The sequence below is a fragment of the Cucumis melo genome, chromosome 6 (assembly GCF_025177605.1).
Source record: "Cucumis melo cultivar AY chromosome 6, USDA_Cmelo_AY_1.0, whole genome shotgun sequence".
Lineage (NCBI taxonomy): Eukaryota > Viridiplantae > Streptophyta > Magnoliopsida > Cucurbitales > Cucurbitaceae > Cucumis > Cucumis melo.
Genome location: NC_066862.1, coordinates 7,614,355 through 7,628,798, shown reverse-complemented (window position 1 = coordinate 7,628,798; position 14,444 = coordinate 7,614,355). Strand labels below are relative to the sequence as shown.

The window sequence follows — 14,444 nt, the reverse complement described above, 5'->3', positions numbered from 1 at the left end:
AAAGTTGTGTGTAATAATCAAATTGTTTCTAAATATTTGTGTTCAAAAAATCTTTTTTTTTTTTTCCTTCAAAATATAAATTTGACACCATCCAACAAGGTTTTGCAAGTGGGCCGGGTTATTGGGCTGAATGGGGCCCAAGTTTACTATTTCGGACATTATAATGGCAGATAGGCCCAATTCAAGTATAAATGTAACAAACAATTCAATTATAATAATTATTCTAATTTTGTTCCAAAACTTAGAAGTTCATAGTCAAAATCAAGCATTAGTAGTTGGATATTTAGTGTTCCTGTTTGTCCACAAGCATATAAAATTGTCAAATGTAATAAACCCAATTAATATATATATATATATATATATATATATATATATATATATATATATATATATATCTCAATATTTATATAAACACGTACATGAAAACTATAGTCTAAATTAAATGCTTCACATGGGATGCCAATGTTGCCCCACCTTCCCAACTCCTATATTCAAGGCACACACATTTTCTTTCTTTTAAATATATATATATATATATAAATATATTATTACTCCTGCCTTGCAACTATATCATTATCAATCATATAAATACTTTATTATATACACATCAAACCTAATTTCAAAAGTAGTTAAGCATACTATTATTGATAAAGTGAGATTTTCTTTTTACAAAGAATATGACAATATTTTTCATCATCGCGCATCTAATATTTTATATTGAAATTTAGAAATACGAGTTAGAATGAAGTCGAGCAAACATGAATAATATAACTCACATTTAGCATGTAATTAGTTATAATACTAATCCGAATGTTTGAGATTCATTTACCAAAAAAAAAAAACAATAATAATAGATATGTACATATAAAAGAGAAACTTAGATGTAATTAATGAAAAGTTAATTGTAAATTTTGAATAATGAAAGTATAAGATATTATAAAAAAAAAATGATTGAAGTGACAATAAGTATTTAAATGGAGAAGAAGACAATTTAAAGGAAAACAAAAGGATGAGTTAAAAAAGAAAACAAATAATTGTGGGTATAAAGTGAAGACACTAAACCAAACCTCTCTATGTGTAGAGCTAAAAATGCAGCCTTATACATGCATCTATACCTTTCTACATCTGATTTTTTTTTTTCTTTTTACTTAAATTGACATTTTTTTTATGTTCGAATTTTATACTATTTCATTTTTGGTTTCTGATTTTATTTGAAGAAATTTATTTGTTGATTATATAATACATAACATGAGATTCATAACTAAAAATTTTATAATATATATAAAAGAAAAGAACAAATATGACTAAATCAAAAAGTACGGAAGAAAAAAAAAACAAAAAATGTACATTTTTTTCTTTTAAATTATTTGTAAGACGGAAGAATTGAACCTTGAAAAATAGTCACTACTATAAATTTTATTGCAATTGAATTGTATTCATCTTAATAGTATATATACATTATTTAATAGCCGATAGAATAAACTTTGTAAATTTTGGTTATTTTAAAAACCAAAATTTTCTATTTAAGAATCTCATTCTTAAATTAAAATAAGAGAGTTTACTTGTATTCTAATCATTATATCATCTTTTCCGCAATCAAAAAATTAAACATTAAAAATTAAAAGTAAAAAGAGAATTAATTAATTAATTTATAGGTAAAATTCCTCCAAAAAACCACATTACATTTTATTTTCAGCATAAAAGAATACCAATGTTGTTAAATTTAAATTTAAGTTAAGTTTATGATTGTTGAGGTGAAGAAAACTGAAAGTATATTGTTTGTGTATAGAATTAAGAGGGGATGTTTTAATGTGTGGGATTAAATGAATGATGAATATGAAAATGAAATTAAATGATGATTTGTAGAGAGTTGATAATGAAGAAATGAAAAAAGCATATTAGAAAGGGAAAGAATAAAATAAATAAATAAAATAAATAAATAATTAGATGTGACTTTAAAAAACAATAGGTCAGCCACCACCTAGTTGATAACTCAAACAACATGTGATATGCTGGGTTTAGCTTTTGCAAGGTGGGCCCTAAACTACACTAAGCCACCCCATAAAAGAGGGGTCAGTTTTCGGAACCAAAAATAATAATAATAATAATAATAATAATAATAATAATAATAATAATAAAAAAAAGGAAAAATATCCAATAGCTCCTCACTCTTTGTGGGTCCCCCATAAGAGGGTTAATTGCCCTATCCCTTTTTTTTTTTTTTTTTTTTTTTTTTTTTTTTAACTTTGTCACACGTGTGGGCATTGGTAAAAAGGATAAAGGCATCCGCTAATTATTCTCTACTTTTTTTCATTCATTGCCACAATCTAGTTTCTTAGGTATTCATCATCATTTTCTCTAACTTTATCCACAATTTCATTTTGGACATATCACACTACTTTCTTTCTACTCAATTTACAATTTTACACTTTCTATCCTTTCTTTTTTCTTTTTTTAATTATAATTCATATTTACTCTCACCAAATTTAATAATTATCATTAACCCCCTACAAAATATTTAAATTATACAAACTCAATTTTATTTCTTTCTTTTAGAAAAAATAATGGAGAACATATTTAATTCAGCTATAGTTTCTTTGTAAAAAATGTAATGAAAAAAATATTTTAATTAGAAAGACAGTTTAGGAGAGACTTGTCTTAAATTTGTCACAACTTTTCAAATATCCATTTAATTTTTTGTATTAATTTCTAAATATACGGGAGAGATTTTTTTTTATTAATAATACATAAAATTATTGTTACAAATTTAGAAAACACAGACTAAAAATTAATGTTATTTTCATAGTTATTGACCAAAACATAGTTTTAAAGGGGAAGAATTGATAAAAATAGAGTAGAGAAGTCGTGCATACCCATTATACGATTACTCAAAGTCGTATACCAAGTCTACGATTTAAACCTAAGTCGTGTACGAAGTCTAGACTTTGCTTTGCATCACCACATGAAAGTTGTGTACGGTACATAATTTCCATAACAAAACTTTCTTACACCCTAACTCCTCGACGTACTGTGCATATGCCTTCATCGTTGAATTTAGTAGGTTTTTTACTCCTCTGTCGTTTTAATTTTCTAACATGATATCTTCAATTTTTGTATACTCTTGAATAATTCTCTTGTCATGTGATGTAATTTTTTTAGTGGGTTGTCTCGTTGAGTTTTTATTTTTGTTGGTCTCTATCAACATTGTTATTTTTACTATCTTATTATTTTCTTTCCATGTGATAAGAGTTTTTCTTAATTAAGTATAATTAGTCTATTCAAGCTTGTGTTGTGTTTTATGATGTGATAGATTACTAGTAGGTTGTTTCTTGTATAGATAATATATATCTTCATAATCACTCTACTAAAGATATTGCTTTTATGAAAGAGACCTTTAATAAAGTACTTAAAATTCCAATAGAATTAAACAAGTTGAGAAGAAATTAAAAGATAATCTCATTCATAGATTATATAAGCTAGAGATGTGAAAGCTATCTTATATGTGTTCAATACGTGTCTTTAACTAACATTTCTAGGTCAATTTTTTTTTTCACTATATGTAAAATACAAGTTCTTAAAAGTACCCTTCGTGTTGTACTTTTGTTATTACACAAATAGTTCGTGTTGATAGCAACATATGATCAAAGAAATTCATCTAACTTTCATGTGCCACTAACGATAAATTTGTGTTTCGAAGAAGATGTTACCTGCAAGACAATTAGAGTAACACCATGTTGGAACCAAACCTCTCAATTTTACAGTAGGAGTAACTAGTAAGCACAAAAATATTAGAGAAATTAAAGAAAGCAATAAAAATTGGAAAAACAATAATTTGCTTGAGAAACTTCCAACTTGGATAATAGCTACGAACAAGAAAGAGATCCATTACGTGAAAAATTGTTACAATCACAAAAAATAGTCTTCTCTCTCCCCTCTCCAATTACAAGAACACTCCCTAAATGCTTTTCGTCACTCTCACCTTTTACCCACTCTCTAGCAAGAGAAGACATACGAAACTTAATTAGAATTAGCACGCCAAACCTTATGGTGCTTATAACTGAGACATTTGTAAACAAAGAATGTGAGGTCTTTATATAGATTGGGAGCCACCCACATTTCTACAAAATAACCGATGTGAATATTTTGCCAAAAAACTCAACACACCCTAGTATAGTTTGCCACAAACACTCCAATGTTTAAATTAGTTTTTAACATAAGGCCGATCATAGCAAACTTTTAGGAAAGAATATGAAGTTGACTAAAATGGAGTTATCACATTCTATGCATATATACAGTGGACTTAAACCTAGTGTTGTTTTTTCGATTCATTTACAAATAGAACTCTAGAAAGTTGAATAAAGCTTGCACAAGGATCAGGTTGGGGTTAGTTGGCCTCTCCCTTTGAGGTTAAGGTGGGCCAGATGGCCCAATGACCCCAACCGCCTCACATACTCTTTAGTTGTGCATCTTTTGAGTTTGTTTCACTCCCATCTTGCATCCGAAGGTGAATTCCTTCTTTGATAATTTTCATAGGTCCAAAATCACCCACAACAATTGACATATCCTAAAACAAGTTATTTTCATAGTTAATACACATAGACATAATAAAAACAACCCACACAGTATACTACTTTTGCACATTTAGGAGAACCAAAACATCCCTAAAAACAATGCATTTTGAGACAAACCATAATCTAACTTTATCATGATCAAAAATAACTTTGATATAAAAAAAAGGCTAGAAAAAAAAAAGTAGAGAGATAGGTAGGCACTCAAATTCAAACTACTAAGGGGGCGTTAGTGATGTTAAAAAGTGAAACATGTAAAGTCTCAAGGAAGAAAATGTTGGAGAAAATAAGAGCCAATGAGAAATTAGATGAAAGAAAAAGTAGGTCAAGAATAACCAAAACACAAAAATAAAGGTTAAAAAGGTGAAGTAACTAAAATTAAAAAAAAAAAAAAAGAAAAAAAGAAAAGAAAAGAAAAGGTGATATTTCCATCTCAAATGTTAAAAAGTTAGGTGTCAATGAAAAGGGTATTTTTCTTTTCTTCTTCTTTTTTCTTTAAGTAAATGAGGCCAAAGAAGAGGTTGAGATATCATCATCATAAAGTAATAGAATAATGGGTATGAGAGAACCATTCGTGCAGGCTTAATCTTTGAGAGAGAAAAAATTAAAATTAAAAAAAAAAAATATGTATATAATAATAATAATAAATAAAAGAAAAAAAAAAAGTGAGTTTGTTTGTTGAGACCGAAAACCCATAATATGAAAGCAAGTGGATGTGCACACGTGCACTACTTGGGGGGGAGGAAAAGTGGGTTATGCTTCCAAAGTAAAAGTAACAACAAATAAAATAAAATAAAATAAAACATAATATTAATTAATTAATTCTTTATTAAAACTATTTATTTATTATATATATATATATATATATATATATAAGACTTTCTTTCATTGACTCAAACCTTACCCTTCTAATTGCTTTTATTTACGCGTTGTGGTTGCACCTCTCCCCCATTGATTCCACTGCTTCCAGCATCACGTGCACTACTCGTGTCATCTATCATCATTATTGCTCCATTTTATTTTAATAAACCTACCTATTGTTTTGATGTCGTTGCTATTGTTTTTCCTTTTTGGGGATTTGGAAAAATAATGACTTAGAAATGGTAAAATTCCCGAAGTTTTTAGGGTAAGAATATTGTTTGTAAATTTTTTTTTTTAAAAAAAATGTAAAATTATTTCAGAATTTGAAACAAATATTGAGGTTACTCCAACAAAATCTAAACATTTGATATTTTTTAAAACGATTTCTTCACTTGTGTATAAACGAAGAACATATTCGAAAAACTACACGATCTATTTCACTTTTGAAGTCCCAGGAGTATGAGCGCTTGCTCAAACCTTTCTACTCCTTTGTTGCTTCATGGTTGCATTGATCTTTCTATATGCATTATTGCATGACTCAATGAATAGAAAAATTGTGAAACTTTTCTCTTGTTTGTCGAATGTAATACATTACATTCAACAAGAGACGATTGGATTATCAAAATTTTAAAAAGAAAAAATCTAAATAATACGGAAATTTTAATAAATTCTAAAAAGTATAATAATTGAAAGAGAATAATGAAATCACGTAATAAATAAAAGCATCCAAATCATTTTAATATTCTTATGCTAATCATTTTTTACACCCTACTTCATTTAAAGAGCATTATTAATAATTAACATCTAGCATATAGTTTACGATCATCATTACAAATAATTAAGTTATATTTACTTCCCTGTACAATAGTTTCAATAAATCCATTCTCCGTATTATTAAATTTCCATCAACATCTCTACGTTTTGAATTATCTTTCCAATACATCGTAAAAAAATCTATAAAACTCAAAAAAATAAATATCAAAATGCCACTAATATAAACAATAGCTATATTTATTTATTTTAAAATAATAGAAATATTTATTTACTAATTTAAGTTTATTTTAAAACCTTTTTGTTTTTATAAATTTTTCAAAAAACATACATCGAAATTTTTGTATAAGATCAAAAGTTTGATATTTAAAATCGTGTTATTAACTGAGGGTGAGTATGATAGACCAAAAAATCAAACCAACCAACCAAACTACAGTTGGTGGATTGGAGAATGAGAGAGTTTGGTAAGTACTAGTTCGAGAAAGTTTCAAATCGAGAAATTTAAAAAATATATATCTTAAAGTTAAACCGATCGACATTTACTCATTAATGATTAATGTCAATTTGAACAACTACTAAACTGGCTATAATCGATTCCAATAACCACTAAACCAATTATAATGGGTTAGATAGCGGTTTGGTTGAAAAATCAAGTTCGAGAGATGAATGATAAGTCTTACAATTAACTACCTCCAAAAACATGGTAGGATGGTAAGGGATATGATTAGTTAGAGGAGAGGAGAGGCATTAAATTAGAAGGGAGGATGTGATGGCCCACAGAATGAGAGTCACATGGGTCACGTGCCGGGGAGTACAAATAGCATAAATGAAACCACAAGGAACTCACGAGTTTCTCACGCACTTCATTTTATTGTTGGGGACACGCATTTAAAGCCAACCCCTTTTCCACTTATTCCTTCCTCAGTGGCACTTCCTGTAATTTCCTTCTAAATTCAAGCCCACTTCTACTTCTCTCATTTCCAACCACAATATTATATATTAAAATTCATTTTAACTTCTAAGTTCTGTTCTTTTTCTTTTAAATATTATAAATTTTTTTATGAATGTTTCAATTTTTTTTTTTTTTTTTTTTTTTAAAAAATACGGATAAAAGGAATAGAAATTTATAATGTGGGTCAACAAATAATGATGTGAGGGTGTGATATAAATTATATCAATTTGAAAACAATTCTTCTCTCTTTTTCGACTACACCCCCATCCGAAATTATGGATATATTGAAATATCAATAACAAACTTTTTATTTTCTAAAATTACAAATTCTCAATTAACTTAATAATTGCATACATAATTCAAGGGATTTTTCTTTAAAAAATTCCAAAAATTTGGGGTTAATATATTCATTTTTTTTTCTCCCGTTGGTTAACACTTTAGTCACTGTATTTTGAGATGTCAGAATTATCTTCCTTTTTAATAAAATTTTCCATTTAGTTCAAATCATGAATTGATTCTTAATCTTGTTTTTAGTTTTTAGTATTTTACTAGTATCATATATTTACTTTTATTGCACAAAATTATTATTTTTCTCTAACTAATTTCGATAAAAATATAATATAAGAAATTAAATTTAAAATTTATTCTATAGCAGCTAAAATTTAACAAACTCCAAATTGTATGAGTGAAAGTAGTATTTTTGTCTTTAAATTTATTTGAAACTCGAATAATTTTTTAATGGTTTCCATATCTCAATTTTCTTGCTTTCACACATGTCTATTATGGCAACGAGTGGGATATAGAAACAAATAGAAACAATGAAGCAGGTGACAACTAGTTGCATCAAAATCGAACCCTTATTTGAAAAGAAAAATCAAGTATTTTGCATGCTAACTTTCTTTTGTAGTTGACTTTGTTAAATCACCTATTTTTATCAAATTTCGAGAGACAACAAAATTGTTCACATTATTATAACTTTGACATTCTCTTAGAATTGCTTGTTTTTATGGAAAAAAAGCTATTTTTTAGTTGCGTTCGTCTAGAAAAACAAAACAATTTATCATTGATATTTCTTTTAAACAAATGCCAACTTTTGCCTCCTTTTCAAAACGTACTTATTTTTACCATATAAACGTCCAAAAATTACAATAACAAAAAAAAAAAAAAATCCAAATTATAAAAAAGACAGTTCAGGTAGGTAAGTTAAAGTGGTTAAAACAAAAAATAAAATAAAATTTACCCATACATTTCCGTGTAAATATTTAGGTGAATTATACTAATTCTCACATTTTCTCTATGAAATTTGTTATTACACCCGGGAGTAAAAAAAAGAAACAAAACCCCTGAATTTAAGGACAAAACACCGCAGAAATATTAAATATATATATATATATATATATATATAAAATTAAATTAGAGGAATATAGATTTTGCAAAGGTTTTTATTAATTTTAAGGTTAGTGAAAATAATAGCAATTATAGAGTTATCATGGGCATTACTATTAATATTATAAATTATGATTTATGAATATTAAAGTGGGTCCCATTAAGTTTTATCCTATGAAAAAATTTTTTGATAAAATTTTTGGAAACCCATAACTCATAAGATAAGTCCTTGAGGAGGCACCCAACCAACAAGACTTTCTATTAACTTTTCTTTTCTATTTTCATTTTCATTTTTATTATATTTCCTATTTTATAATTTTATTTATTTATTTGGAAATATATAAAATGAGAAAATTCAATCTCTCTCTTTCTTCGTCTGAGTTTTTCATTTCTTAGATCAAATCCAAAAGTCTTCTCTCTTCCTTCTTTTGCCTCTCGAATCTCACTCCACACTAATTGATTTTCCCCGGCCACTTACCGCCCTCCATTGATCGGAAATCACGGCGACCTTGTTAAGAAGTCCGGCGCCGGAGCTCTCTCGATTGGAAGAAACTGGGGATGGGAAGTATCAACAACAGCGTGGATACGGTTAATGCTGCCGCTACTGCCATCGTTTCTGCTGAGGCTCGAGTTCAGCCAACCACACCTCCGGTACGTAGTTTTTTTTCTTTCTTTCTTTATTTATTCTGTGGTTTGATTTTGATTTGGAACTGAGAAAAAAAGTGCGGTAATTTGATTTAGAATGGAGTTTTTGATCTCGGTGTTGGTTTGCTGTTTTGAGTTTAGATGAGGAAAATCTCATCAAGGTTGATGATCTGAACGATTTTTTCTTTTTTAAATTTGAGAAAACCGTGTTGGTTTATGGTTTTTGTTTCTTGATTCTAAGGCTTTGATTTGGTTCTTTCTGCTTCGGTTGGTGGTTTTTGATTGGGTTACGCTTTTGTGAAGACGTTGAATCTTAATTTCACAAAAAGATGTTGCTTAATTAGTATAGCTGGTAAACGGTTGAGGATAAAGCAACTTGAAAAGTTTTGATTAATCTGCTTTTAGAACAGAAAGGAAGGGGAACATAAGGTTGTTCGGTAATTAATTACAAGTGCGATTTGCTCGATTCTGTGCAATAACTTCCTTCGGAACTTGGATTCATTCGGTGTAAGATTTCTCATACAGTGGAACTTAAATCAATTTAGTTAGCGATCTTACTTATGGACTTGTCGTCAGATTTGTTGAATTAGTTGTTTCTGATAATGGATCTTGTATCGCTGTACAGTGTATCAATTTATTCGGCTCTTCTGGGCTTTAGTTTTTCTTCTCTTAAGGTTGAGTTTGGCCTGGGTTGAGAATTCCTTTGATGGGTACAGACAAAAATTTGCGTCTCTTTAGAGGAAGATTCCATGCTCCTGAAGTTGTTGCGCTTGGCTATCGTACGCGCTTATCATAGAGCAATTAACTGCCAAAATCTTTAGTTTTAATCTTAAGAACTCTTCAAATAGATCGATCATCGACCTCAATGGGTGGCTCAGAACTGAGATGCCGTAAAGTAGTTAGCTTTCACTTATAAAATTTTCAACTCTGTTCATCGCTTTATGCAAAACTTTTCTGAAACCGCTTGGTTTTCTTTAGCATATGAACACAATATGAATTATTTACTAACCAATTTAGCCAAGAAACATAAAAAGTTTGGATTTTGAATTGATGAAGAAGGGTTTTCTGTTCCCCCTCTCTTCCGTTCTGTCTATTCTATGTTGCCTGACATGAGAGGTGAGGAAGTAACGTAATGTTTTGTTGTTAACACGACATAGTCGATGACTATGAGCTTCTACTGGAGGTTTTACCTGCTGGAATTCTTAGATTTCTGAATAGTTGTTATTAGTACTGCTCTGATGGCTTTTATAATGATTGTGTTTTAGCTAGATTGAAGTCTCTGTTCTGTTTCCTGTAGATCTTTTCATTTACATTCTCTTGTTGTCTTAACTACAGAAACGAAGATGGGGTAGCTGCTGGAGTCTGTACTGGTGCTTTGGCATTGGTTCACAGAAAAACAATAAACGTATAGGTCATGCTGTTCTCGTTCCGGAACCTGCGGTACCAGGAGCTGTTGCCCCTGCTGTTGAGCATCGAACACCTTCAACCACCATGGTATTACCTTTCATTGCCCCTCCTTCTTCTCCTGCATCTTTTCTCCAGTCCGGACCTACATCAAATACTCAATCTCCTGCTGGATTACTATCTTTAACTGCTCTTTCAGTCAATAACTACTCCCCAAATGGACCTGCTTCCATTTTTGCAATAGGCCCTTATGCATATGACACTCAGTTGGTCTCACCTCCAGTTTTTTCTGCCTTCACCACTGAACCATCGACCGCTCCTATTACTCCTCCTCCTGAGTCTGTGCAACTGACTACACCCTCATCTCCTGAAGTTCCATTTGCTAAATTGCTGACATCTTCTCTAAGCCATACTAATAAAAGTTTTGGGACTAACCAAAAGTTTACACTATCACACTGTGATTTCCAGCCTTATCAACCCTACCCAGGAAGTCCTGGTGCTCATCTTATATCACCTGGATCAGTAATTTCAAACTCTGGTACATCTTCTCCTTTCCCTGATAAACACCCCATTCTTGAGTTCCGCATGGCAGATGCACCAAAGCTCTTGGGTCTTGAACATTTTACAACTCGCAAATGGATCTCAAGAATGGGTTCTGGATCTTTGACGCCAGACGGTACTGGTTTAGGTTCTAGGTTAGGTTCAGGAACTTTGACTCCTGATGGTATGGGTATGGGTTCGAGATTGGGATCTGGATCTGTTACCCCAAATGGTGTGAGGCAAGATTCAAGATTGGGTTCGGGAACCTTGACGCCTGATGGTCTGGGGCATGGCTTGCAAGATAGTCCATTGTTGGACAACCAAATATCTGAGGTGGCTTCTCTTGCCAACTCAGAAACTGGATGCCAAAATGATGTGACAAATCATAGGGTATCATTTGAGTTAACTGGTGAAGATGTTGCACGCTGTCTTGCAAATAAGTCATTGACATCCATTAGAACTGAATCTGAGTCTCCGAAGCAAACAAGCACAAGCAATCAAAACGAAAACAAAGAATTGTCCAGAGAAGCTGAAACTTGCGAGTTCTTTGACATCAAGACTTCCATGGCACCAGAAAAAACTCCAGGAGAGGATGATCAATGCTACCAAAATCAGCGAGCTGTAACTCTCGGTTCGTTCAAAGAGTTCAACTTTGACCAAACAAAAGGAGAAGTACACAACACAGCCTCCATCGGTGCAGAATGGTGGGCCAATGAGAAAGTGGGTGTGAAGGAAGCTAGTCCAGGTAACAACTGGACTTTCTTCCCATTGTTGCAACCTGGGGTCAGCTGACTTTGACAACGGATATCAACACTAAAAAGAACAAAACAAAGAAGAAGAAGAAGAAGAAGAAGAAACAGCAACCAGCCTTTTGAATGTACATTTGAATGTAATCCTCCTTTGGAGATGATGCAATGATTTGGAGGAAAAAGAATGTTTTTTCGAAGTGTCTTGTGAAAAACAGTATTCCCAAATAGACATCAGAAAGGAAAGTAGTTATTAGGGATAACTTGTGTGGGTACTGAAGGAGCATTCTTTGTCATAGCTCAAGAAGTAGATCATTCATAATCATAGGATCTTTGGAAGTGCTTTATTCTTTCTTGTCTTTGTATAATAATAAGAAATTTCATTCTTCCCCAACAATCAAAACTTCCTTTCTTGAAAACTCACTCTTGAGTTTAGTTTTTTCATGTCAAAACTGTATTCGCTGCTTATCTTAATTTTCAGGTCATATGTCTAAAATGAGAATTTATGTTATTTTATTAATAAGTACAGGACCTTATTTTGGGCTGTAAAAGCAGGAGTACGAAAAGATTTCCTTCTTAAGTTGCAAGGGAAACTTCTGAGGAAAGAACAAGTTTCCCTTTGTGTAAGAATGGAGACAAGCCCAAAGCAGTTTAGTTTCACATGTCCAAGGATGAAAATGACACAGTACATTTGGCCCATCTGCCTAAATATACAACTTCATTTTAATAACTTTCAAGTCTATACAGTACAAGGCTCTTCTTTAGGACTTGTATCCATCTAAACAAAAACTGCCAAAGACTTCCTTCTCAAGGAAGGGAATTAATTGTGGTTTTAAAAATGTTCAAATACTTTTTTGCTTCAGTTAATTTTTTTTGTTTCTAACTTTCATGATCTTTTAATTTTGTTCATTCTTGTCCATCTTATTTTAATCTTTTATGTTTTTAAAAACAAGTGTTTTAATCTCTTTTAATAAGAAGCTGATTAGAGTGTTAAGTTGAGTTTTGAAGTCTTTAGGAAGCAACAGAGTGATAAAGAGAGAGAAAAAATTCATCGATAAACGTACACTAAAGTTGGTGAAGTTAAGTTATTTAACATTGACGGATGAAGTTAATGGGCTAAACACCCTCGGCCGTTCGGTCCACCAACTTCTTAGATTGGTGTAAACAACTTCAATAGTAAAACACTATTAAATTTGCTCATTGAGTAACATTAGGCTTGTTTGGTAGATAATCCAGATTCTGTTTTATGTTTACAGATTAATTGAAATCAGGCGTTTGGCAGACAATACAAATTCTGTTTTTGAAAACTGTTTTCGGATTCTATGATTCAAACATTGCAAATTTTGAAAACAACTTTTGTATGTTTTCATTAAATTTAAATTTTACATTTTGAAAAGCAAGATTATATTAAGTAGTATAAAAACTTTTAGAAATACAATTTTCCATTTTATGAACTCAGTTCTTTTTTTATTTGTTAATATTTAATGTATTTAAATTGAAAAATAGTATAAAATAATAATTAAATAAATTTTTAGGTTAAATTACAAATTTGATCAAAATGATAGAGTTTAGTCTCAGTTTATAATTAGAATTTAGTCCTTTTAGTTTAACAAAATCATAGAAAATAGTTTTGCTTATGAAAGTTGTCAAATAACAAGACTATGAGATTTATAAACTATTGACTAAACTTTAACTTCCTCTAAATAATAGGGACTAAATTTACAATTTAACCAACTTGTTAATATAAATTACATTCATAAATAAAATCATATTTAATAAGTAAAACTATTTTATGGTTTATAAATATATAATATGAAACATGTTTAATTTTTTTTAAAACTAAAATCTAAATTTTAATCTACCACAAAAAAAACATATTTCAAAACATAAAATACAACTAACCTTCCATTAAATTTCTTGTTTTCAAATTTATGTTTTTGGATTCTCTACCAAACGTATCCTTCCTTTTTCATTTTTTCTTCTTCGTGAAATTCAATATTCTTATTTTAATCTACATCTTACAATTATTGAAAAACTCCAACTTATAACTCTCTACTCAATAACTCCAACATATCAACCCCAAACTCGTTAACTCCACTTAGATGGCTAAACCCTTCTCCACTCATGTTAGTTAATAGTGTATTTGCTCGAACTTTAATAGTAAAAATGGTCACGAGATTCAAACACGAGGTTAAGAAAAAGAAAGAAGTCTAGGTGTGAAAGAGAGAAAAAATTGAGGTGAAAAAAGGGACCCTATCTCCCCTATCAACACAAACCAACCAACAGCAACACAGCAGCTACCATGAGAAAGTCACATTTTATGACGTTGGTTATGATAAATGTTTCACAAAACAGAGAAGAGAACACACAATTTAATTTACTTAACATAATTAGAGAAATAAAGAAAAAAGGTCAATTTAAGGGGGAATTGGAAATGTGTTTTAGAGTTCCCACTTGCCCCAACCAACAAACAAACATATTAGGCTGTTCACAGCCAGAAGTGGGCCTTTTCTTCATTTAAATCTCTGTCTGTCATCCTCATACTTATTAACTGTACCATAGCTTATGCTT

The 14,444-nt window shown here is 30.4% G+C and overlaps 1 protein-coding gene across 1 annotated transcript; it reads left to right on the top strand.

Annotated features, from left to right (window-relative positions):
- The first annotated feature begins 8,802 nt into the window (after positions 1-8,802).
- On the top strand, positions 8,803-12,292 carry LOC103484098 (uncharacterized). Its single transcript, XM_008441046.3, has 2 exons — positions 8,803-9,189; positions 10,519-12,292. The coding sequence occupies exons 1-2, from the start codon at positions 9,097-9,099 to the stop codon at positions 11,917-11,919; spliced, it is 1,494 nt and encodes a 497-aa protein (XP_008439268.1). The 5' UTR covers positions 8,803-9,096; the 3' UTR covers positions 11,920-12,292.
- The last annotated feature ends 2,152 nt before the right edge of the window (positions 12,293-14,444 follow it).